The 23957-nt window shown below is 47.9% G+C and overlaps 1 protein-coding gene across 2 annotated transcripts; it reads right to left on the bottom strand.

Moving 5' to 3' along the window:
* FUS (FUS RNA binding protein) lies at positions 1-22194 on the bottom strand. 2 transcript variants are annotated; one of them, XM_089694163.1, is made up of 15 exons: positions 22078-22194; positions 14298-14322; positions 13280-13437; positions 12594-12756; positions 12247-12509; positions 11969-12164; positions 10549-10583; positions 9416-9451; positions 7276-7382; positions 7039-7168; positions 6857-6958; positions 4367-4496; positions 4182-4279; positions 2341-2518; positions 1-230 (listed from the first exon to the last, which is right to left on the bottom strand). In XM_089694163.1, exons 1-15 carry the CDS (start codon positions 22088-22090, stop codon positions 191-193), a joined length of 1674 nt encoding a protein of 557 aa, XP_089550289.1. In that variant the 5' UTR covers positions 22091-22194; the 3' UTR covers positions 1-190. The 2 variants fall into 2 exon arrangements, with proteins under 2 accessions (XP_089550289.1, XP_089550290.1); XM_089694164.1 differs by lacking the exons at positions 10549-10583; positions 13280-13437; positions 14298-14322; positions 22078-22194 and having other exon boundaries at positions 12594-12753.
* Between the last annotated feature and the right edge of the window lie 1763 nt (positions 22195-23957).

Below are 23957 nucleotides of genomic sequence, written 5' to 3' on the forward strand. Positions count from 1 at the left end.
TTATGGAAATGTACACACAAGGTCATCTGTTTAATGGCAAGTACTTTACAAAGACGGGTAAAATTCACAGCGCACTGGTAATACAAAGTACATAAATTTAGAACAATTCAGAAGGATCCATAGGATACAGCTTAATATGTATAAAATTAAACTTAAACTAAAAAAAAACCGGTAGAAACATGCGTCACAGCTAGTAGGGCCGTTCACGTCTGTCCTGTCTGTGGTCTCCCCTGAAAAAGAAGAAATAGAAGTGTGATGAGTGTGAACATACAAAGCCAGGCAATCAGCTTTGATATGGCACCAACCATGGCGGACTGACCATTCAGGAGCTGCCCAAGGGCCCGGGGTCAGTAGGGGGCCCCATGAAATGCCCCTGGTACCTTTTTATAGGCTTTTTTGGGTGTGCTTTGAGTGTGGGCGAGGTCAGAGGCCCCATGATCCCCTATTGCCTGGGGGCCCCATGAGTTGTCAGATCACCCCTGGCACCAACTATTCCAGCACCAACCGGCTTCTCTTGTATGCCAACTGTAGTGTTCCTTTTCCTACATGCTGATATCTTGTCACATCCACCATGACTGTTTGTCCGATTCAAAGCAGGCAATGGTCTTGTTGCTCATTTATGGTCAGACTTAGGCTGGCCATAGATGGGACGTTTATCGGCCAAATTGTTGGCTGATAAAAAAAAAATAAAAAAAAATTGTGTCGTTGCTGTCACCAATGCTTACAAAAAACGGCTGTTTTTCGTAGATTTTCCAGCATGACTGATATAAAGAAACGACAGGAGCCGTGAAAATCAGCCGATGACATTGCCCCACTAACGGCACCATGATTGGCTGATTTTACGTTCAACCGATAAACGTCTTATCTATAGCCACTTGGGGACCAACGCACAGCGACTGCGCTAAAATGCAGATACATTTACATCCATTTTAGTTGCGTTTTCACACGCGCCGATATCTGTTGACATACATTTCACAGTTGAGTGCAATGCAATGTTATGGCGTGAATAGGACATTCGAAATGGGTTTTCAGGTGTCCTGCTGATCTGCATTTTACAGTTGTGCTAAAATGCACTGTGATGTGGCCCCAAATTTAAGCCCCCGTTCACACTTCACCGCCCCCGTTCACACTTCACCGCCCCCGTTCACACTTCCAGATGAGGTTTGAACTGCATCCAATCTGCATGACGTGTGAAACAAAAGGTCTTCCTATGGTGCCTGTTCACATGAGTCTGGTGCACTGGCGGTGCAGATTCAGTGTGGTTTAAAAAATACAAGTCCTGTACAACTGAGCAGTGCGGTCAGGTTCAGGTGCGTATTACAGGCCATTGACTTCTATGGGAAGTTTCTAAACCTGACGTGTGAACAGGATACAATCCTGTCCTGAACCTGACATGAACCAGTGAACAGCTACTGTATCAACTATTTATTTCAGGTACTTATATAGCTGTCAATTTACACAGCACTTTACATATATATTGTACATTCACATCAGTCCCTAACCCTCAAGGGGTGTACAATCTAAGGTCCCTAACTCACATTCATACATACACATACTAGGGACAATTTAGACAGGATCCAATTAACCTACCTGCATGTCTTTGGAGTGTGGGAGGAAACCAGAGTACCCACGCAGGCACAGGGAGAACATGAAAACTCCAGGCAGGTGGTGCTGTGGTTGGGATTCAAACCAACGACCCGAGTACTGCCAGACGGAAGAGCTAACCATTTAGCCACTGTGCTGCCTAATTACCTGTGAAACCTGAACGTCAACCTGCACCGCACATGTGAATCAGCTCTTACAGCAAAATGGTTAGCTCTTCCCCCTGGCAGTACTAGGGTTGTTGGTTTGAATCCCAACTATGGCACCACCTGGAGTTTGCATGTTCTCCCTATGACTGCGTGGGTTTCCTCTGGGTACTCCGGTTTCCTCCCACACTACAAAGACATGCTGGTAGGTGAATTGTCTCCTGTCTACATTGTCCCTAGTATGTGTATGTATGAATGTGAGTTAGGGACCTTAGATTGTACGCTCCTTGAGGGTTAGGGACTGATGTGAATGTACAATATACACACGTAAAGCGCTGTGTAAGTTGATGGCGCTATACAAGTACCTGTAATAAAGACGCTGCCGTCTCAGGCCGATCTGTAGTTCCTAAGGTGCTGCACAAACAGTTGACACCAGCCATTAGATGGCTGGACTTGATTCAGAGCACAAGTGACAGTTATTCAGAGCATGCCTCGAATGTATGTTTTGGGGAACCTTTTCATAGATTTCAATTCTACTTTACACTAAAACCTCTGGGTTTTTCTAAATTACAGCTGATGGAAATGACATTACCTGGAATCCATTTTGCCTGGTCCAAATCCACCACCACGGTCACCGCCACCTCTGCCACCACGGAATCCACCTCTGTCTCCTCCCCTTCCTCTGAAACCACCACGATCAAAACCACCGCGTCCTCCACCACCTCGTCTCTCATCACCAAATCCACCGCCACCACCTCCTCCACCTCCACCTGAGTGAAAACAATACAGTACGTTATACAGTCGCCAAGCAAATGATCCGTTCAACCCTTGTAACCCAGACATTTGGCTCAAATGTGTTCAAAAAAGCCAGATGAAGCGCTGGAGCTGGTGACCCATCAGGCAAATGACTGGCTCTCTGCCAATCAGAGCTCTCTGATTATGTCAGTATTTCTGTGCTCAAAGCGGTACATTTTTTTTGCATGGAAATATGTCATTTATTGTAGGCCTGTAATTTTTAGGAATAACTCACTAAAATCTGTCCAAGAGTCTAGTAAACATCCCGGGGAGGATAAAATTTGAATCACGAAATCATAAAATACAATATAAATAGTCAAAAAATTATTATAATAAATTTAATTCAATATAATCAAAACCAAAAACACTGAAATGTGAAATATAGCGCCAAGTTCGCACATCGCTGAGCAAAGTCGCAGAATCGTTTTCAGTGTCTTTGTGATGAATATCCCCCACGAATCATTATCACTCAATTCTGCAAGTGGTTCTGATTTACTATCGCTGTTCTCTAGCCGGTCTAAAACCGCGTCTGGCCTAAAGGGACGCTTTTTGGACGCCATGGACGTTTGTTTCCAGAAAGAACCGAAAAAATGCAGGCAGGGCGCTGGACAAAGCACTCGGGACAAAATGTATGTGAAATGGGTTGATACAGGAATGTTATACTATGTGATTTTAGTGTATTGAGTGAATGTCTTTAAATTTCCCGCCAGTTCTGTCGCCCATATGTCCCGTACGCCCCGACGTCGCAGGGAACAGAACACGGAAGACAGATGCCGGCATCAGCCGGAGGACATTGCTGGGGACACTGCAGGGGGGACATCGCAGGAGCGCAGGACAAGGTAAGTGCAGAACAGATCCCGGAGCAACGCTGCAGAGTATTCCCGAGTGTAGCTCGGGGGGGGGGGGTTACCGCTTGTGGTGCTGAAACTTTACCCCGAGCTACACTCGGGAATACCGCCAGGGGGGTTAATCTGTAGGGTTCGCCCACACAATGAATGAGCCAATATCTGCTCTGTCAACAAACAAGTAAACATAATCGCGCTTTCCATCAGGAAGTCTTCTTCAGGGATGTCCACCCCACGGACAAACAAAATTGTAAACATAAGTTTTTTTAAAAATGCATTTACACTTAAACACATGCAGCCAAAAAAATGTGACCGCATCTTTTTACTGGACTTTTTTTTTTATCTTTCCATAGAAAAACCTCCCACTCCCTCCATATTTATGTCATATTTAGGCAGCACTTCTATATGTCAGCAACTATTTAAAAATGAAGACAACGAAGGGCACAATTAAACCCAAAATATCAGATGAGCACCTTCAGAAAATGGCTACTATAGGCATCCAACCCGATATTTGTGCGTTTACCAAAATTCGTGCCAGATAACCAACTAGTTTTATGTTGGCCGCTTAAATAGTTTATTACTCAAAAAGGTACATAATCTATCAGTGATCGGTAACTTGTGATCTGTGCGACTTTCTGCCCATCAGCTCTCATTGGGTGGCCCGAGAATTCCACTTCCAACGTGGCCCAGGAACGTTAACACGTTGGGCACTCCCGCTCTAACGGAAGGTCACCATTGTGCGGTCTCATTGGTGTACATTTGACAAGCAGGCAATTGTTCATAGAACACTCACCCATGTGTGAACCTCCAGGTCCTCCGGGACCATCGGGTTTGGGAGCCTTGCACTGGTTGCACTCATTCCTCCAGGAGAAGTTCATGTTCTCACAGGATCTGCAGGAAGGAAGCCGTAACAATCGGTGAGGTCATACTCTACACAGGGATGTCATGATGTACATCGGCAAGGTGAACCCAACTTACGGGTTGGGGCATTTCCAGTCTCCAGCCCTCTGCTGTCCTCCACCACCACTGGGGAATCCTCCACCACCACCACCTCCTCGGTTGCTGTTTCCACCACTAGGACCACCAAACCCTCCACGTCCCATGGGACCTACCAAAGCAAAAAAAAAAAAAAAATTGAGCTATACTAGAACAAGGCAAGAGCTCCTACAGTCACTGGAAATAGTTCAAGCCTGTTGCCGCTTGGTGTATGCAAGATGTGGCAACATGACTATGGCCTTTAATGCCATGCTGCCTGAGCGGATGCTGGTTGGTGCCAAGAATGAGAGCCCAGCTCTGAAAGCCATCAGCAGCTCTGGGTCACCGACGTTGCTGGGATGGGCTTTGCAATACATGACCATTGAGAGCCACTGATCACTAATCTGTCTACAGGCCTGAAAATCAATGACTGGCAGTAAGGGGTTAATATAATTATATCAAAATGTATCACTAATTGGTTGGAAATGAATGGATTGTATCCAGGCCAAGACACCTTTAAAGTGTTACTAAACCCCGGACCCTGCATTCCCTATCCCCAGACCCCCCCCATTCGCTATATCCACTCTCCCCGGACCCTGCATTTGCTATACCCGCTCCCCCCATTCGCTATACCCGCTCTCCCCGGACCCCGCATTCGCTATACCCGCTCTCCCCGGACCCCCCATTCGCTATGTCCGGTCTCCCCGGACCCCGCATTCGCTATGTCCGGTCTCCCCGGACCCCGCATTCACTATATCCGCTCTCCCCGGACCCCGCATTCACTATGTCCGGTTTCCTCGGACCCCGCATTCACTATACCTCCTCTCCCCGGACCCCGCATTCGCTATATCCGCTCTCCCCGAACCCCGCATTCACTATATCCGCTCTCCCCGAACCCCGCATTCACTATATCCGCTCTCCCCGAACCCCGCATTCGCTATATCCGCTCTCCCCGGACCCCGCATTCGCTATATCCGCTCTCCCCGAACCCCGCATTCACTATATCCGCTCTCCCCGAACCCCGCATTCACTATATCCGCTCTCCCCGAACCCCGCATTCACTATATCCGCTCTCCCCGGACCCCGCATTCACTATATCCGCTCTCCCCGGACCCCGCATTCACTATATCCGCTCTCCCCGGACCCCGCATTCACTATATCCGCTCTCCCCGGACCCCGCATTCACTATACCCCCTCTCCCCGGACCCCGCATTCGCTATATCCGCTCTCCCCGGACCCCGCATTCACTATATCCGCTCTCCCCGAACCCCGCATTCTTTATATCCTCTCTCCCCGAACCCCGCATTCACTATATCCGCTCTCCCCGAACCCCGCATTCACTATATCCGCTCTCCCCGAACCCCGCATTCACTATATCCGCTCTCCCCGAACCCCGCATTCACTATATCTGGTCTCCCACAGTAAACAGAAATGCGATTTTAGTAAATATAAACTGCTAAATACATTTTCTCATGAGCAGTATATAGCAGTCTTGTGACTCCTATCAGTGTCCAGAAAAGCACTGGTTAGAACTTAGTTTTTATTCTGCTCTAGGAGGATCCTAGATTGTAAGCTCCAGAGAGCAGGGCCCTTGAACCCCTCGTGTATTGTATTGTTACTGTATTGTCTCATGTTGTCCCCCACTATAATGTACAGCGCTGAGCAAACCTGTCTGGCACTAATACTGTATAATAATAATGCAGGACTCCTGACCTGTCTGGACAGTGCTGATTGGCCCTGTGCTGATCACATGCACCTTCCCAAGAAAAAACCTCTAGCAATACACACGAAACTGAGCATGTGCAGAGTGTCTCCACATTTTTTTTCCAAAAGATGAGTGGGGCACTACAAAAGGGGAGGATCAGAGAAGTATACAGACTGATTTTACTGCTGTGGCTTTAGTAACACTAAGCCAGGAAGCCACATTGCTACAGAGACCACCATGTCCCATAGTTGATCTCAAAACATTAAAATACTTGGAACATTGAGGCTTGGCTCACGCCGACTCCTAAACTGAGCGATTTTCAATGCACTGAAGCCGTATCAAAGTAGCGCAGGAACCTTTTCTGAAGTTGGCGTCAATCGGAACGGCTCTCAGAGATGCATGGCATTTCACATGATCCGAAACTAAATGGCAGGAGTGTGGACAGAGCCTACAAAGGTTTAGAACACCCCCTAGTAGATGGGGGGGATACACCCTATCCTGATATCGGGTGCAACATTTTAATCCCAAAATATTGAATCGTAAACAGAGGGCACGTCACATGCGACCACGTCTGGCCCTGACGAGACCATAGACCTCCCTAGACCTGGAAGCCTTGCTCTGGGGCAATGCCAAGACCATAGACCTCCCTAGACCTGGAAGCCTTGCTCTGGGGCAATGCCAGGAGGCCGCTAGGGAGGGTGGCCGGGCAAGTATATACTGCCTGTGGAACCGCTCAGATGTGCCCAATATTACATTTACACAAGACTGGGGATTCTTTATAAACGGACCTCCACGTCCTCTGCCCCTGGTGTTTCCACCGCCACGGCTGTTGAAGTCGGCTCTCCGTGTAGCAAACGAGACTTTGATTGGATTTCCAGAAAATTCTTTGCCTGAAACAGAAGACACGGGTTAGTCTCTACACAAAGATGGAGAAAAAAAACCAACATCTAGATCAAGAAATCCGACCCACCATCAAACCAGTCGATGGCAGCCTTGGCAGATGGAGGATCATCGAAGGACACTGTTGCTTCTCCCTTCAGCTTGCCCGTCTCCCGGTCTGTGTACAGGTTTATCATGGGCTGCCCGGTCTTCTTGTTTGTCTACAGAAAGGAAAGATCATCTCAGTCACCAGATTGGAGGAGCTCATCGCCCATTCTAGATCTGAAAATCTTCATTCCACATGTATCCAGGCTGCCTTCATACACACCTTGATGATTCCAATCTGCTTGAAGTATTCAGCGACGGACTCGACGGTCACGTTCTCTCCCAGGCCTTGCACAAAGATCGTGTTGTTGTCGGAGTTATCTTGTTCAGCTGTCAATGAGAGGATTTATTAATGGTCTGCTCCTTCATATGGTCCCCATTCTATGACATTCCTCAATGGTGGCCTTGTCTATTAGGCCTGGTACACACCGGTGCAACGCGTCATGTGATTGGATAGCCCCGGATCGCACCCTATGGAACGGATCAGCGTTTATGAACCTTCGACTGTGGTGCGGCAGATTTTGAAGGTTCCGGCACGGTTTTTGGCGATTTGATGTGCGACTTGCATAGACATCTGTGCCCCTAGCTACATCGCCAACCTCATCCGCAGATACCGCCCACTCCGCTCCTCCCAAGATATCCTCCTCTCTAGCTCCATCACCTCCTCCCATGCTCGCCTCCAGGACTTCTCCAGAGCCTCTCCCACCCTCTGGAACTCCCTACCACAGTATGTTCGGTCAACCCCCACCCTGTGCCTTTAGGCGATCTTCGAAAACTTACTTATTCAGGGAAGCCTACCCCACCTCCACCTAACTGTACTTGAATCCCCTCCACCAGATCATCCCCCCGCAGCTATCACCTTTTGTATCACCTCCCCCTTCCTTCAGATTGTAAGCTCCACAAGCCGGGCCCTCCTATTCCTTCTGTACTGAAATGTATTGTAATTGTACCGCCCCCCTTATATTGTAAAGCGCTGAGCAAACTGTTGGCGCTATATAAATCCTGTATAATAAAGTGGCACAGATATCAGGCAAGCTGCACATGAAATCACACTGACCGGCTTTGTAATTGCACTACTTGATCCTAAAGCCACATTCAGCGTGAACCCTATAGGGGCCTACACGTGTCCCATGCCTATTATACACAGCCACTCCCTGCGCATTTCAAGTTCCTCAAAGGCCGCTCTACCTACTACACACTCCAGCCACCCTGTGCCTGTTCCACACAACCACCTTGTCTATGCCCCCCCATTACATATTCACCAGTTGCCCTGGGCCTAGTCTGTACCCGACAGGTAATAGGGGTGGCCATTAAAGTGTGGAGTAGGCACAAGGCAGCCGTTCCATCACACAATTTGTGTGCGATTTCTGAAGACTATATCTACTTGAAAATTTTCAACAATTTTATAATTTCCATTATTCTATGGATGTGAAAATCACAGAAAAAGTAATGCAAGAACTACTTTAGAAATTGCGCTGCAACAAATTGCACAAGACATTCATGCACCAGTGACTGGGTACCTAATGGCTGCCTCCTATTATCAGAATTACATTCTCATGCACGATGGGCTGCATGTTAACCCATTACATATTCCTGATATGTACCTGTTGTACTAAAAAGAATACAGTTTTTTGTATTTCTTCCTCTGCATGCAATACCTGGTCCCCCTAATTCCACATTTCCAACCGACCACTCTAGGCATGAGCACACAACCAGCATGCCCATTTTTCATGACTGTGCCAGGAGAACAGCTTGCGTCTTTAATTGATCTGACAGTGTACAGCCATTCACTAAGATTTATTTATTTCAGGTACTTCTAGGATGATCAGTGTACTGCCGTTTCTTCACCCCCACCTCTCCAAGCACCTTATGCAGCTGAGAACCTAAAGGTATTCACAATGTTGATATCTATATACAAATGTTTGCCTTTCATTTCTCTTTTTAAATGGAATAGGTTGTCTTCGCTAGGATTTATTTCAGGTACTTATAGGACGATCAGTGTACTGCCATTTCTCCACCCCCACCTCTCCAAGTCCCTTATGCACCCGAGAACTTGAAAAAAAGGTATTCACAATGTTGATATCTATATACAAATGTTTGCCTTTCATTTCTATTTTTAAATGGAATAGTTTGTCTTTGCTAGGATTTATTTATTTCAGGTACTTATAGGATGATCAGTGTACTGCCATTTCTTCACCCCCACCTCTCCATGTCCCTTATGCAGCCGAGAATTTTAAAAAAAGGTATTCACAATGTTGATATCTATATACAAATGTTTGCCTTTCGTTTCTATTTTCAATGGAATAGGTTGTTTTACAAGGAGTGCTCACATACACATGTATCCCATTTCTCATGAAACCTACCCATTTCGTGTCTGGGAGGTCCGCCTTCACGTGGTCCTTTGAGAAAGCAGAAAAAAAACACTTCTGTTAGAAAAGTGGAGGGCAGACAAGACGCACATCTCCCCAAACCCATCATACATGTAAACCACCCACATGAACGCTCAGACTATCCATTCTTAGTGCCTGGCAACACACCGTGCGCCGCCGTCTCCGTCATATGAAACTCTACAGAGCCTGTTCTCAGGCCCCAAAGCAGGCGCTTTCAGGAGCAGACATCTGACCGTGCATTTAGGTTCAACGCACACAGGATAGGTAGTACCCCTAATACACACTATGAACGCACAACATGAGCCATTTGTAATGATACACCATGGATGTACACATCTATTACACACTGCTCACCCCCCCATCTGGTACACGTTACATGCGAACCCCAAATATTTGAATACACGTTACACACTGTTCACCCCAATTTTTGTACACATTACACGCTGCTCACCCCCAAAATATTTATACACACCTATGACGCACTGCTCACCCCCAATTTATTGTACACCTCTATTGCACACGGCTCACCCTTACTTTTTTTATACACATTACACACTGCTTGCCCCCAATTTGCAGGTTTTTCTTTTTTTACAAGATCCTTTTCCATTGTGAAGTTCCACCGGACTTTTAATACCTTCTAGTTTGTAATCTTAATACCCAGTGATAGTTGTATTACCGTCACAGAAAAGGTTGTGCTGTATACCTGGTAACCATGGATAGAAGACACACCACAGGGTTTCTGTATACAAGTCTACCTCCTTGTAGAACGCTTGTATAAATATATTATTTTTCTTACCAAGTTGATCATTTTCCCTTTATTGATCATTTTCCCTTTACAAACACATGCATGTTACCAAAATTCCCCACAGCCCTCAATGTTAACCAGAACCCAGCAACTGTTACTGTAGGCTTCAACCGTAATATATATATTATATAGGATATAATGTACTCCATGTATCCAGTATATAGAGGACTGAGTGCAGAGGCACCGACAGTGGGATGAAGCCTGCCTGACCCCCACACAACTCTCATGAATGAACCGTAAAAAAAAAATAAAATGAACAGTAACAAGAATTTTTTTGTTGATTTTTCAACTCTTCACTTACCACCAAATTTACTGAATCCTCCCCGTTCACCACCGCTGAGAAGACAATTAGAAGAAAATTGAAGGGTTTTTGTTTTGTGATTCCCGAGGCTACAGAAGTTCTTTATTCCGTCACACACATTTGCCTAGTACTCTGTACAACTAACACACTTGCGTCTTTGTTTTGCATGTGAAAAGCCTTCGTTCACCTTCAGCCGCTTGGGGCTTTTTTTTTTTGTTTTTTTGGAACGTTTGACCTCTAGTTACTAAACGTTTACCAACACTCGTCAGTGCAAACACCTCTTTAGCGGAGATTTTCACTCTGGATTGTGTACCATTTGGTTTGCATAGGATTGTAAGCAACAGAGCATGGTGTATATGGTGTATAAATGAGAGAATCTGTTACGGCTAATCTTACATCTACAAATAGAAAAGTTTGTGTGGATAAATGCTAAGTGTGAAAGCTGACGACACCTTGAAAACCTGTAGCACATAAAATGCAGAATTTGTTAACACAAAAGCAGAGCAACACAGCAAACATGATTTTGGCAGTTTTGTATTCCTATCTCTGCCTTTTCCCCCATACTTACCCCTCTCTCATGCTGTGTACTGCTCTTGATGGGCGCCCTCAGCTTAACCCGCTGACTGGAAGTGATCACATGGCAACAATCACACAACACGCCCCCCTCCCCTCCCGGCATTGCACACAGAACCTGTACGCCATCACACACATGATATCGCACACCCGCTGTACACGTTGTCACAGAAATCCCGTCTCATGGCTGTACACATTAGCTCGGTCCTGATCACCCTCGGTTTTTTTTTTGTACCCGATTTTCATCTATACACACCGTGTCAGACTCCATTTTTATGCTACAGGAGGTATGTTGACACACCATGCACCATGTCCGTTTCATTGCTACCTTCGGTTGTGGTTCGGTTTCAACACCGTTCCTGCTACGCCAGTATACCAGACCTGAGGACGTCACTTTGGTGTAGAGTGAACTCCTCTACCGGGCGCAGGAAATCTAGTGTTTATACGTCATACAGCACCATTGTGATATCCTAGCAATGCAGAACCATTGTATGGTAAGAGGAACACCTTTGTCAGACCCGTACCTCTGAGATACACATTGACATACCCCGGGTACCCTGCCTACACATTCTGCTAAGACTCAAACTTATGGTTCACATTTTTTTTTGGTTTTCAACCTCTACAGATAATAAAACCTCCATCCTGTCACAGGCAGTGTGAAACCTCCTTCCTCTCTTTACAGCCACAGGTCAGAGTTGTCAGTGCTTAGGAATCAGTTGTCAAACACCGGAAACAGGAGGTTGTGTGTTTTTGTTTCGCTGTAATATCCTGAACGCTCATATCCCATGCAGTCATCAACATGCAGCCAAGCTCCGCCCACACACACCACCCATGTTCAGACACCTACCCCATGCCGCCACCGCCGCCTCTTCCGCCACGGCCTCCTCTGCCGCCTCGGTCAAAGCCTCCGCGCCCACCAAATCCACCGCGGCCTCGGCCTCTGCCATCCTGTCCGCCAAAGCTGCCTTGGTCGGAACCACCGTAGCCGCCTCCACCACCACCACCACCACCCATGGGAGGAGAGTCCTGGCTGTAACCTCCAGCTGAAAAGAACACATTTTGCAAGGTTGAGCTGAGCCTTCATACAAACGTAACTTCCCCCCGTAAATGAGTATGCCGACTTACATCCCCCACCATACTGGGATTGCTGCTGCTGGCCATAGCCCTGGGGGGCATTATAGCTGGACTGCTGCCCATAGGAACCGGACTGCTGACCACCACCACCATATCCGCCTTGACTCTGCTGACCTCCATAACCAGACTGGCCTCCTCCATAGCCGCTCTGTTGACCTCCATATCCACCACCTCCTCCTCCTCCACTGGACTGTTGTCCATAACCGCTGCCCTGCTGCTGCTGGTATGAGGACTGAGAACCACCACTGCCATAGCTGGGGGGGAAAAAGAAAGGATAAGCTATCCATAACGTGCAACGATGAGGTACGGGGGTCACAGAAACTGGACTACAAACTCACCTTCCAGTGTTACTGCTGGCTGGAGGCTGCTGGGAATAGCTGGAATATGATGACTGGGAGGACTGCTGTTGCTGCTGTCCCCCGCTGTAGGGGGTCTGGGATGATTGGGAGCCGCCATAGTTACCAGCGCTGTATCCTTGAGCCGACTGAGAGCCATAGCCAGCTGTGAATAGTCAATGAGGTGAATGTTAAATATGTAAACCCAACATGTCATATTCCTGATATGTGCCTGCTGTGCCATGTACTTGTATGAAGAAGTCTCCTGTCTGTATGAAATCCCTGGTGTTCCTGACACTCCCTCTGCTTTCCTAATAACTGACCACACTATGCAGGAGAGCACCGCGTGGTCAGTTTAACTGTGCTGGGAACGCCACCTACTCGCCAATGATCAGACTTGCCCCGACACCCCCTCTGTACAGCCATTTGCTGGGAAGCCCAGTGTTCTGTTATTTCTTCCCCCTCTTATACAGCTGAGAACAAAAGGTATGTGATCACTAAAAAAAATATATATTTGTTTATATATAGTATAATTTACACAAATGTGTTTCATTTCTATTTTAAACTGAAAGGTTTGACAAGGTGATCATTTACAATCACTGACACTAAAATGTGATACAAATAAAAAAAAGTCATCTCCACATAATCAAAGCTACATAAGATTTCCCTTCACTGAGCAGCATACTTACAGCTTTGCTCCTGTCCATAGGACGAGCCGTACCCTCCACTCTGTCCATAGGAAGAGGACCCAGCAGACTGGCCGTAGCCACTGTACCCCTGCTGACCATAGGACTGGCTGCCCTGCTGGGAATAGCCTTGTGCGGGCTGAGACGGGTATGAGCTGTACCTGAAAAATGAAACAAGCATAAGCAAACCCCCAAAACCACGCCCACCCCCAAAACAACAAAAGCCAACCCCCCCAAAACTACAAACAAAAGCCAACCCCCCCCCCCCCCAAAGCTACAAAAGCCAACCCCCCCCAAAGCTACAACCAAAAGCCAACCCCCCCAAAGCTACAACCAAAAGCCAACCCCCCCCAAAGCTACAACCAAAAGCCAACCCTCCCCAAAGCTACAACCAAAATCCAACCCTCCAAAGCTACAACCAAAATCCAACCCTCCAAAGCTACAACCAAAATCCAACCCTCCAAAGCTACAACCAAAAGCCAACCCCCCAAAGCTACAACCAAAAGCCAACCCCCCCCAAAGCTACAATCAAAAGCCAACCCCCCCCAAAGCTACAATCAAAAGCCAACCCCCCCAAAGCTACAATCAAAAGCCAACCCCCCCAAAGCTACAACCAAAAGCCAACCCCCCCAAAGCTACAACCAAAAGCCAACCCCCCCAAAGCTACAACCAACAGCAAACCCCCCAAAGCTACAACCAACAGCAAACCCCCCAAAGCTACAACCAACAGCAAACCCCCCCAAAGCTACAACCAAAAGCAAACCCCCCAAAGCTACAACCAAAAGCAAACCCCCCAAAGCTACAACCAAAAGCAAACCCCCCAAAGCTACAACCAAAAGCAAACCCCCCCAAAGCTACAACCAAAAGCAAACCCCCCAAAGCTACAACCAAAAGCAAACCCCCCAAAGCTACAACCAAAACAAACCCCCAAAACTACAAACGCAAACCCCCCAAAACTAAAACCGCAAACAAACCAACACCCCCCACAATATTAATCACTTCTTCCAGAAGTAAGTCTTACCCTTGGGCTGCTGGCTGTGAATAATCTGAAAAAGAAAAATGGGAAAAAATGTTACTGTTGAATGAAAACAAATCTCATCCTGAACTCTCCCCTCTTCCAGTCATCTGAGCCCCGCAATGCTGCGCAGGTTTCTACAGCGGGACTTCCAGCCATCATTGTATTACAAAAACAACAAAAACTGGTGTGGATGGCTTTTCATCCAGTCAGAAGAATCATTGCTTTTCTATTGGATGGAAAGCTGTTCAGCCCACAGCCAATCAGTGCGGACAGATACAGGAATCGTGCAATCAGAGCCAAAACCTGAAGGGAATGTTCTGAGGACAATGGTACTTGTATGAAGTCACCGATCACATCGCTGTGATTTAACAATTGTGCAGTTTCTGAACTTATTGCCACATCAAGATTTTCAATGATTTCTTGCAATTTCCATTATATTCCATGGATGTGACATCACAACGGATGGAAAAGTAACACAACAACTACTATAGAAATTGCATGTCAATGACGCCGACATTCACCATCATTAGATACCATTTCAGTTCTCACCGGTATGACCGGCCACTTCTACCATTGTACTTGGAACAGTCCATTCAGGTTTGGGCTCTAAGACAGCTTCCATACGGAGGAGCTTCTGAAGCGTTTGTGCCTGAAAAGCTCAAGAAAAATGCTTCCCTGTGTACATGACTCCACCCCCACGCATGCACGCCACGCACGCCACTCTTTTCACACTGGGGCGTTGCACTTGTGGTGTAAACTCCTGCTTGCAGCATCTTTGGAGAGTTAAACGCCCCAGAAACCCTCTATTGAAATCAATGGAAACACCTCTGAGAAGCGTGTTTGGTGCAGTTTTGAAGTCACGTGTCCTTTTATTTTCCGGTAAGAACCACACAGTACATCCCAACCGACTACCACAGACCTCTCTTACCTCCATCCCAACCAACTACTACAGACCTCTCCTACCTCCATCCCAACCCACTACTACAGACCTCTCCTACCTCCATCCCAACTGACTACTACAGACCTCTCCTACCTCCATCCCAACCCACTACTACAGACCTCTCCTACCTCCATCCCAACCCACTACTACAGACCTCTCCTACCTCCATCCCAACCCACTACTACAGACCTCTCCTACCTCCATCCCAACCCACTACCACAGACCTCTCCTACCTCCATCCCAACCCACTACTACGAACCTCTCCTACCTCCATCCCAACCCACTACCACAGAGCTCTCCTACCTCCATCCCAACCCACTACCACAGAGCTCTCCTACCTCCATCCCAACCCACTACCACAGACCTCTCCTACCTCCATCCCAACCCACTACTACAGACCTCTCCTACCTCCATCCCAACCCACTACCACAGAGCTCTCCTACCTCCATCCCGACCCACTACTACAGAGCTCTCCTACCTCCATCTCAACCGACTATTACAGACCTTTCCTACCTCCATCCCAACCCACTACTACAGACCTCTCCTACCTCCATCCCAACAACTACAGACCTCTCCTACCTCCATCCCAACCCACTACAGACCTCTCCTACCTCCATCCCAACCCACTACAGACCTCTCCTACCTCCATCCCAACCGACTACTACAGAGCTCTCCTACCTCCATCCCAACCCACTACTACAGACCTTCTACCTCCATCCCAACCGACTACTACAGACCTCTCCTACCTCCATCCCAACCGACTACTACAGACCTCTCCTACCTCCATCCCAACCGACTACTACAGAGCTCTCCTACCTCCATCCCAACCCACTACTACAGACCTTCTACCTCCATCCCAACCGACTACTACAGACCTCTCCTACCTCCATCCCAACCGACTACTACAGACCTCGCCTACCTCCATCCTGACTACTACAGACCTCTTCCATCTCTCAGATAGGAGACAGCCCCATAATATTCTACATGGCTGTAATGTGGCAGTACATCCAGGAGAGGGCACCACTCACCACTGGATATACAACAATGGAGGCGGTGTCTGCTGGGTCTCCATATACATCAGTGGAGGGGCAGCAAAAATTAAAACGCAGTAAACACGCAAGGACACCACTGCTGCAAACCTATATAAAAATCCCTCAACTCAAACTCCCGGCTGCTGAACAAAAGGGGCCCAGAGCATGCCACAAACCCAGCAGGAAGTCAATCAATCTCACCCAACTTTATTAAAGCCAGACAAAGCATGCTGCTGCCCCGCCCCTTTGTTTCACCCAACAAAGGCTTGAGCACAGAAAAGGGATCATCCCTGTAATGGGTGAGGGGCAGTCTAAGGCAGGGCGGCAGTGTGCTTTGTCTGGCTTTAATAAAACTGTAGGCGATCTGACGCTGGCGTGCAACTTCCTGCTCTCCTGTTGTCCGAAAAAAAAAAAACAGTTTTGAGGCTGGTTCACACCACAGCGCAGGAAACACTGCACATGCAATCTATAACGGGGTGTCCATGTTAACTCACCAACACCCTATTATACAGGATTTATATGGCGCCAACAGTTTGCTCAGCGCTTTACAATATAACGGGAGACAATACAGCAACAATACAGATCAATACAAGAGGGATAGGAGGGCCTGATCCTGGGAGCTTACAATCTAGGAGGGAGGGGCTAGTGGTACAAAAGGTAATAACTGTGGGGGATGGACTGGTCGGAGGAATAGAAGATTCCAGTATTAGCTGAGGACAGGATAGGCTTCCCTGAAGAGAGAGGTTTTCAGAGATCGCCTAAAAGAGAGCAGAGTAGGCGATAGTCTGATAGATTGGGGTAGAGAATTCCAGAGGATGGGAGAGGCTCTGGAGAAGAGCATGGGAGGAGGCAAGGGAGCTAGAGAGCAGGAGGTCGTGGGATTAGCGGAGAGGACAGTTTGGGTGATATTTGGAGCCAAGATTGGTGATGTAATTTGGGGCGGAGTTATAAATGGCTTTATATGTTATTGTTAATGTTTTGAATTGTATCCGTTGGGCAATGGGAAGGCAGTGGGTGCGTTCACCTACACCAGGCCCTACGGTACAGTAGCACCACATGATCTGGTTGCTGGGCGTTCTTTACAGGGGCGTAGTTTGGTGCCATTAAAAATGAATGGGCTGGAATCGCACTGCAGCTGAACCGCGTGTGAACTACACACTTCCGTGTGATTCATTGTATGTATTGGCCCTTAAAGTGATAGTAAGATCTTCAATCATTTTACCTTCAGGTAAGCATATAACTACTGGCAGCACTGGGGTCATCGGATCAAATCCCAACCACGCACCACCTGCCTGGAGTTTGCATGTTCTCCCTGTGCCTGTGTGTGTTTCCTCTGGTTTCCTCCCACACCCCAAAGACATGCTGGGAGGATAATTGGCTCCTATCTACATTGTCCCTAGTATGTGTGTGTATGAATGTGAGTTAGGGACCTTAGATTGTTTATAATGTAAAGCGCTGAGCAAACTGTTGGCGCTCTATAAATACTGTATAATTGTACGCTCCTCGGGGGCGGGGACTGATGTGAATGTACAATATATATGAAGCGCTGCGTACATTGACGGCGCTATACAAGTACCTGGAATAAAGCTGACCTGTAGGTAAAATAATCTCCTAAATGTGGACCATTTAGGAGGTATTCGCCTTTTCTGATAACCAGCACATGCAGTCTGAAGGGTTGGCATACCATCAGAACTGTGCCGGGGCCCAGACCCCCCCCCCCCCCCGGCACAGGAGTGACGTCATCGCGGCTTGGCCAGAGCTCATGAACCCGTAAGGATGACTGAATGAAGATGGAATCCCTGTGACAGCGCTCTGCTGGGGGGTTTCGTTTGAAGACGTCTTTCATAATGAAGCCTATCCTGCTTCTACCTAGTAATCTGCCATTGATTTCCTCCATCGGCCCCTCCCCCCACAGCCATTACCTTTTGTATCACTCAACCCTTCCTCCTAGATTGTAAGCTCCCAGGAGCCGGGCCCTCTGTGTCCTCTTGTATTGAACTGTAACCTATGTCTGCCTTCATTTTGTAAAATGCTAAGCAAACTGTTGGCGCCATATAAATCCTGTATAATAATGTGCTAGTCTGCAATGGTACTAACACTATGCCTTTACCTGGCAGGGGGTGTTTTTTTATGCGGTTTTACTATGGCTTTAAAGCGGACCCCCCCCCGAAAAAAACGCTTTGCACCTGGCTCTAGTCCTTCCCCATCCTCTGGAACTCTCTACCCCAATCTATCAGACCATCGCCTACTCTGCTCACTTTTAGGCGATCTCTGAAAACCTCTCTCTTCAGGGAAGCCTATCCTGCCCTCAGCTAATACTGGATTCTTCTATTCCTTCTACCAGTCCATCCCCCACAGTTACTGCCTTTTGTACCACCAGCCCCTCCCTCTTAGATTGTAAGCTCCCAGGATCAGGGCCCTCCCTCTTAGATTGTAAGCTCACAGGATCAGGGCCCTCCCTCTAAGATTGTAAGCTCACAGGATCAGGGCCCTCCCTCTAAGATTGTAAGCTCACAGGATCAGGGCCCTCCCTCTTAGATTGTAAGCTCCCAGGATCAGGGCTCTCCCTCTTAGATTGTAAGCTCCCAGGATCAGGGCCCTCCCTCCTAGATTGTAAGCTCCCAGGATCAGCCCCTCCCTCTTAGATTGTAAGCTCCCAGGATCAGGGCCCTCCCTCTTAGATTGTAAGCTCCCAGGATCAGGGCCCTCCCTCTTAGATTGTAAGCTCCCAGGATCAGGGCCCTCCCTCTAAGATTGTAAGCTCCCAGGATCAGGGCCCTCCCTCTTAGATTGTAAGCTCCCAGAATCAGCCCCTCCCTCTTAGATTGTAAGCTCCCAGAATCAGCCCCTCCCTCTTAGATTGTAAGCTCCCAGAATCAGCCCCTCCCTCTTAGATTGTAAGCTCCCAGAATCAGCCCCTCCCTCTTAGATTGTAAGCTCCCAGAATCAGCCCCTCCCTCTTAGATTGTAAGCTCCCAGAATCAGCCCCTCCCTCTTAGATTGTAAGCTCCCAGGATCAGGGCCCTCCCTCTTAGATTGTAAGCTCCCAGGATCAGGGCCCTCCCTCTTAGATTGTAAGCTCCCAGGATCAGGGCCCTCCCTCTTAGATTGTAAGCTCCCAGGATCAGGGCCCTCCCTCTTAGATTGTAAGCTCCCAGGATCAGGGCCCTCCCTCTAAGATTGTAAGCTCCCAGGATCAGGGCCCTCCCTCTTAGATTGTAAGCTCCCAGAATCAGCCCCTCCCTCTTAGATTGTAAGCTCCCAGAATCAGCCCCTCCCTCTTAGATTGTAAGCTCCCAGAATCAGCCCCTCCCTCTTAGATTGTAAGCTCCCAGAATCAGCCCCTCCCTCTTAGATTGTAAGCTCCCAGAATCAGCCCCTCCCTCTTAGATTGTAAGCTCCCAGGATCAGGGCCCTCCCTCTTAGATTGTAAGCTCCCAGGATCAGCCCCTCCCTCTTAGATTGTAAGCTCCCAGGATCAGCCCCTCCCTCTTAGATTGTATGCTCCCAGGATCAGCCCCCCCCTCTTAGATTGTAAGCTCCCAGAATCAGCCCCTCCCTCTTAGATTGTAAGCTCCCAGGATCAGGGCCCTCCCTCTTAGATTGTAAGCTCCCAGGATCAGCCCCTCCCTCTTAGATTGTATGCTCCCAGGATCAGCCCCTCCCTCTTAGATTGTAAGCTCCCAGAATCAGCCCCTCCCTCTTAGATTGTAAGCTCCCAGAATCAGCCCCTCCCTCTTAGATTGTAAGCTCCCAGGATCAGGGCCCTCCCTCTTAGATTGTAAGCTCCCAGGATCAGCCCCTCCCTCTTAGATTGTAAGCTCCCAGAATCAGGCCCTCCTGTCCCTCTTGTATTGTCTCCTGTTATATTGTAAAGCGCTGAGCAAACTGTTGGCGCCATATAAAAACCTGAAAAATGAGGGTTAGGCTGGTCATAGACGGGCCGTTTATCGGCCAATAAACAGAAAATCGGTCGTTGCTGCCACCAATGTCTATGAAAAACAGCCGTTTTTCATGGATTTTCCAGCATGACTGAAAAAAATAAACGAGAAGATCCACAAAAAACGGCCGACGGCATTGCCCCACTAACGACGTGAATATCAGCCGATTTTTCTTGCGGACGAAAATTCGGCCGATAAAAGACCCATCTATGGCCTGCATTAGGAGAGCCTGATCCTGGGAGCTTACAATCTAAGAGGGAGGGGCTGGTGGTACAAAAGGTAATAACTGTGGGGGGATGGACTGGTAGGAGGAATAGAATATTCCAGTTTTAGCTGAAGGCAGGATAGGCTCTTAGATTGTAAGCTCCCAGGATCAGCCCCTCCATCTTAGATTGTAAGCTCCCAGGATCACCCCCTCCCTCTTAGATTGTAAGCTCCCAGGATCACCCCCTCCCTCTTAGATTGTAAGCTCCCAGGATCACCCCCTCCCTCTTAGATTGTAAGCTCCCAGGATCACCCCCTCCCTCTTAGATTGTAAGCTCCCAGGATCAGGGCCCTCCTATCCCTCTTGTATTGAACTGTATTGTCTCCCATTATATTGTAAAGCGCTGAGCAAACTGTTGGCGCCATAAAGCCTGTATAATAAGAGGGCCCTGATCCTGGGAGCTTACAATCTAAGAGGGAGGGGCTGGTGGTACAAAAGGTAATAACTGTGGGAGATGGACTGGTAGGAGGAATAGAAGATTCCATTATTAGCTGAGGGCAGGATAGGCTTCCCTGAAGAGATTGGTTTTCAGAGATCGCCTAAAAGTGAGCAGAGTAGGCAACAGTCTGATAGATAGGGGTAGAGAGTTCCAGAGGATGGGTGGAGACTCTGAAGAAGTCCTGCAAGGAAGAGACAAAGGAGCTGGAGAGTAGGAGGTTGTTGGAGGACAATTAGACTTGCAATGTGGTAGCTCCCCAGGTGAGGAGGATGCTGGGCTCGATTCCATGCCCTCCTGGACCTGGCAGAGACTCCCTTTCCATCTACACACACGGGATCTACCATGTCAAAGGCGGAGATCCCAGCATGTCAAAGGCGGAGATCCCAGTGGTCTGCGAGGATGTACCACGAATCACGGCCAGGTCCTGAAGAGGAGGGAGAAGAGGCCTCCAGCACATTTGCCAGACTTAAAGATGGCGGCACCAGCTTCAGAGACAGGGGTCATGTCTAGCCAGAGTACAGGTCCGCCAAGGATGCCCTCATCTTCCGGTCCATCATGTTCGGTAGATTCGGCCTGTTACAAGCTCTTCATCTCATACAGACCACATACATAACATACAACTAAATCCATCCAATCCCTCCACTCACATAGAAATACAGGCATTGATTCCAGACGCTTTCCTGATCCCAATACAACTCCACCAATGAGCATCATCAGCTCTCACCAATCAGATCAATAGAACTCCCCCCTCCATACAAAGCGTGGCTGCTCAGAGGCCAAATCTGCCTAGTAACAGCAGCAGCCAATCATAATTCCCGCCGCATCCCCACAGTAACTGGCACCGCCCCCTCCACACACTGCAGAATGGCCGCGCCGCAAAATGGCGCCGAGCTTCCCGCGAGGACAGAGAATGGCGGCCGGCCCGGGGAGACACCGATCCCCCTAACCGAGCCCATACCGGTAAAAACAAACAAAAAAAAAAGTTAAGAAAATAATAGATGTAACCCGAAAAGGTCAGCGATACGAGCTAATATGGCGCCATCAAATAACGGACATAAATACGAGTCCCGGACATCGCCCTCATTGGAGGGGAGGCCGGTAGGGGACGGGGAGGCCGGTAGGGGACGGGGTGCCCTCCCGGGGGTGAGCTGGGGACGGGGTACGTACCGTTGGTTGCCATTGTCCGCGTCTGATTGATCACTAAGACCTCTAGCTGATGATTCTCCGCGTCGCACTGATAGAGGCGGGGCCCTACCGCTCCTTATCAGCCCTCAGACTGAACCATTCCTCTGCCGGGGGGGAGAGAACGCCCACCGCTCCGAGTGTGAATCTCCGCCCACCGCCACACGCTGATACATGTACCATTAGTAATGACGGTGACAAAGCGCGAGGGGCTACAGACCCGGTCTGTGAATGTCACCGGAGACACCGGGGGGGATATGGTATATCCCGCCGTACATTGCCATGGTGATAACAAAACAATAGGCTATCAGATAAAGGCGGTATAGATCATATCACATAGGCAACGATCGATAACTGCAATAGAAATGACAATCACTGAAAAATGGAGACCCTCCAACACCCCAGAGGCGGCAACAGTGGCTTCCCCCCTTCCTGTACACAGCATGGCCGCCATTGTGTTCCTCAGGTCATAGCTCTGGACCAGATCTGGGAGGAAGTCGGTGTGGGGGATGGTGTAACAAAGATGTCTCCTGTTGTAAAATCTCTGTCCTATAATACGATGGAGACATCTCTGTCCTATAATACGATGGAGACATCTCTGTCCTATAATAAGATGGAGACGTCTCTGTCCTATAATACGATGGAGACGTCTCTGTCCTATAATACGATGGAGACGTCTCTGTCCTATAATAAGATGGAGACATCTCTGTCCTATAATAAGATGGAGACATCTCTGTCCTATAATACGATGGAGACATCTCTGTCCTATAATACGATGGAGACGTCTCTGTCCTATAATAAGATGGAGACATCTCTGTCCTATAATAAGATGGAGACATCTCTGTCCTATAATACGATGGAGACATCTCTGTCCTATAATAAGATGGAGACGTCTCTGTCCCATAATAAGATGGAGACATCTCTGCCCTATAATAAGATGGAGACATCTCTGCCCTATAATAAGATGGAGACATCTCTGTCCTATAATAAGATGGAGACATCTCTGTCCTATAATAAGATGGAGACATCTCTGTCCTATAATAAGTTGGAGACATCTCTGTCCTATAATACGACGGAGACATCTCTCCTATAATACGACGGAGACATCTCTGTCCTATAATACGACGGAGACGTCTCTGTCCTATAATAAGATGGAGACGTCTCTGTCCTATAATAAGATGGAGACATCTCTGTCCTATAATAAGATGGAGACATCTCTGTCCTATAATAAGATGGAGACATCTCTGTCCTATAATAAGTTGGAGACATCTCTGTCCTATAATACGACGGAGACATCTCTCCTATAATACGACGGAGACATCTCTGTCCTATAATACGACGGAGACGTCTCTGTCCTATAATAAGATGGAGACGTCTCTGTCCTATAATAAGATGGAGACATCTCTGTCCTATAATAAGATGGAGACATCTCTCCTATAATACGACGGAGACATCTCTGTCCTATAATACGACGGAGACGTCTCTGTCCTATAATAAGATGGAGACGTCTCTGTCATATAATAAGATGGAGACGTCTCTGTCCTATAATAAGATGGAGACGTCTCTGTCCTATAATAAGATGGAGACGTCTCTGTCCTATAATACGACGGAGACGTCTCTGTCCTATAATAAGATGGAGACGTCTCTGTCCTATAATAAGATGGAGACATCTCTGTCCTATAATAAGTTGGAGACATCTCTGTCCTATAATACGACGGAGACATCTCTCCTATAATACGACGGAGACATCTCTGTCCTATAATACGACGGAGACGTCTCTGTCCTATAATAAGATGGAGACGTCTCTGTCCTATAATAAGATGGAGACGTCTCTGTCCTATAATAAGATGGAGACGTCTCTGTCA

Source organism: Staurois parvus, unplaced genomic scaffold (genome assembly GCF_062004578.1).
Source record: "Staurois parvus isolate SC_StPar_1 unplaced genomic scaffold, SC_StPar_1.0 ptg000654l, whole genome shotgun sequence".
NCBI classification, from domain to species: Eukaryota; Metazoa; Chordata; class Amphibia; order Anura; family Ranidae; genus Staurois; species Staurois parvus.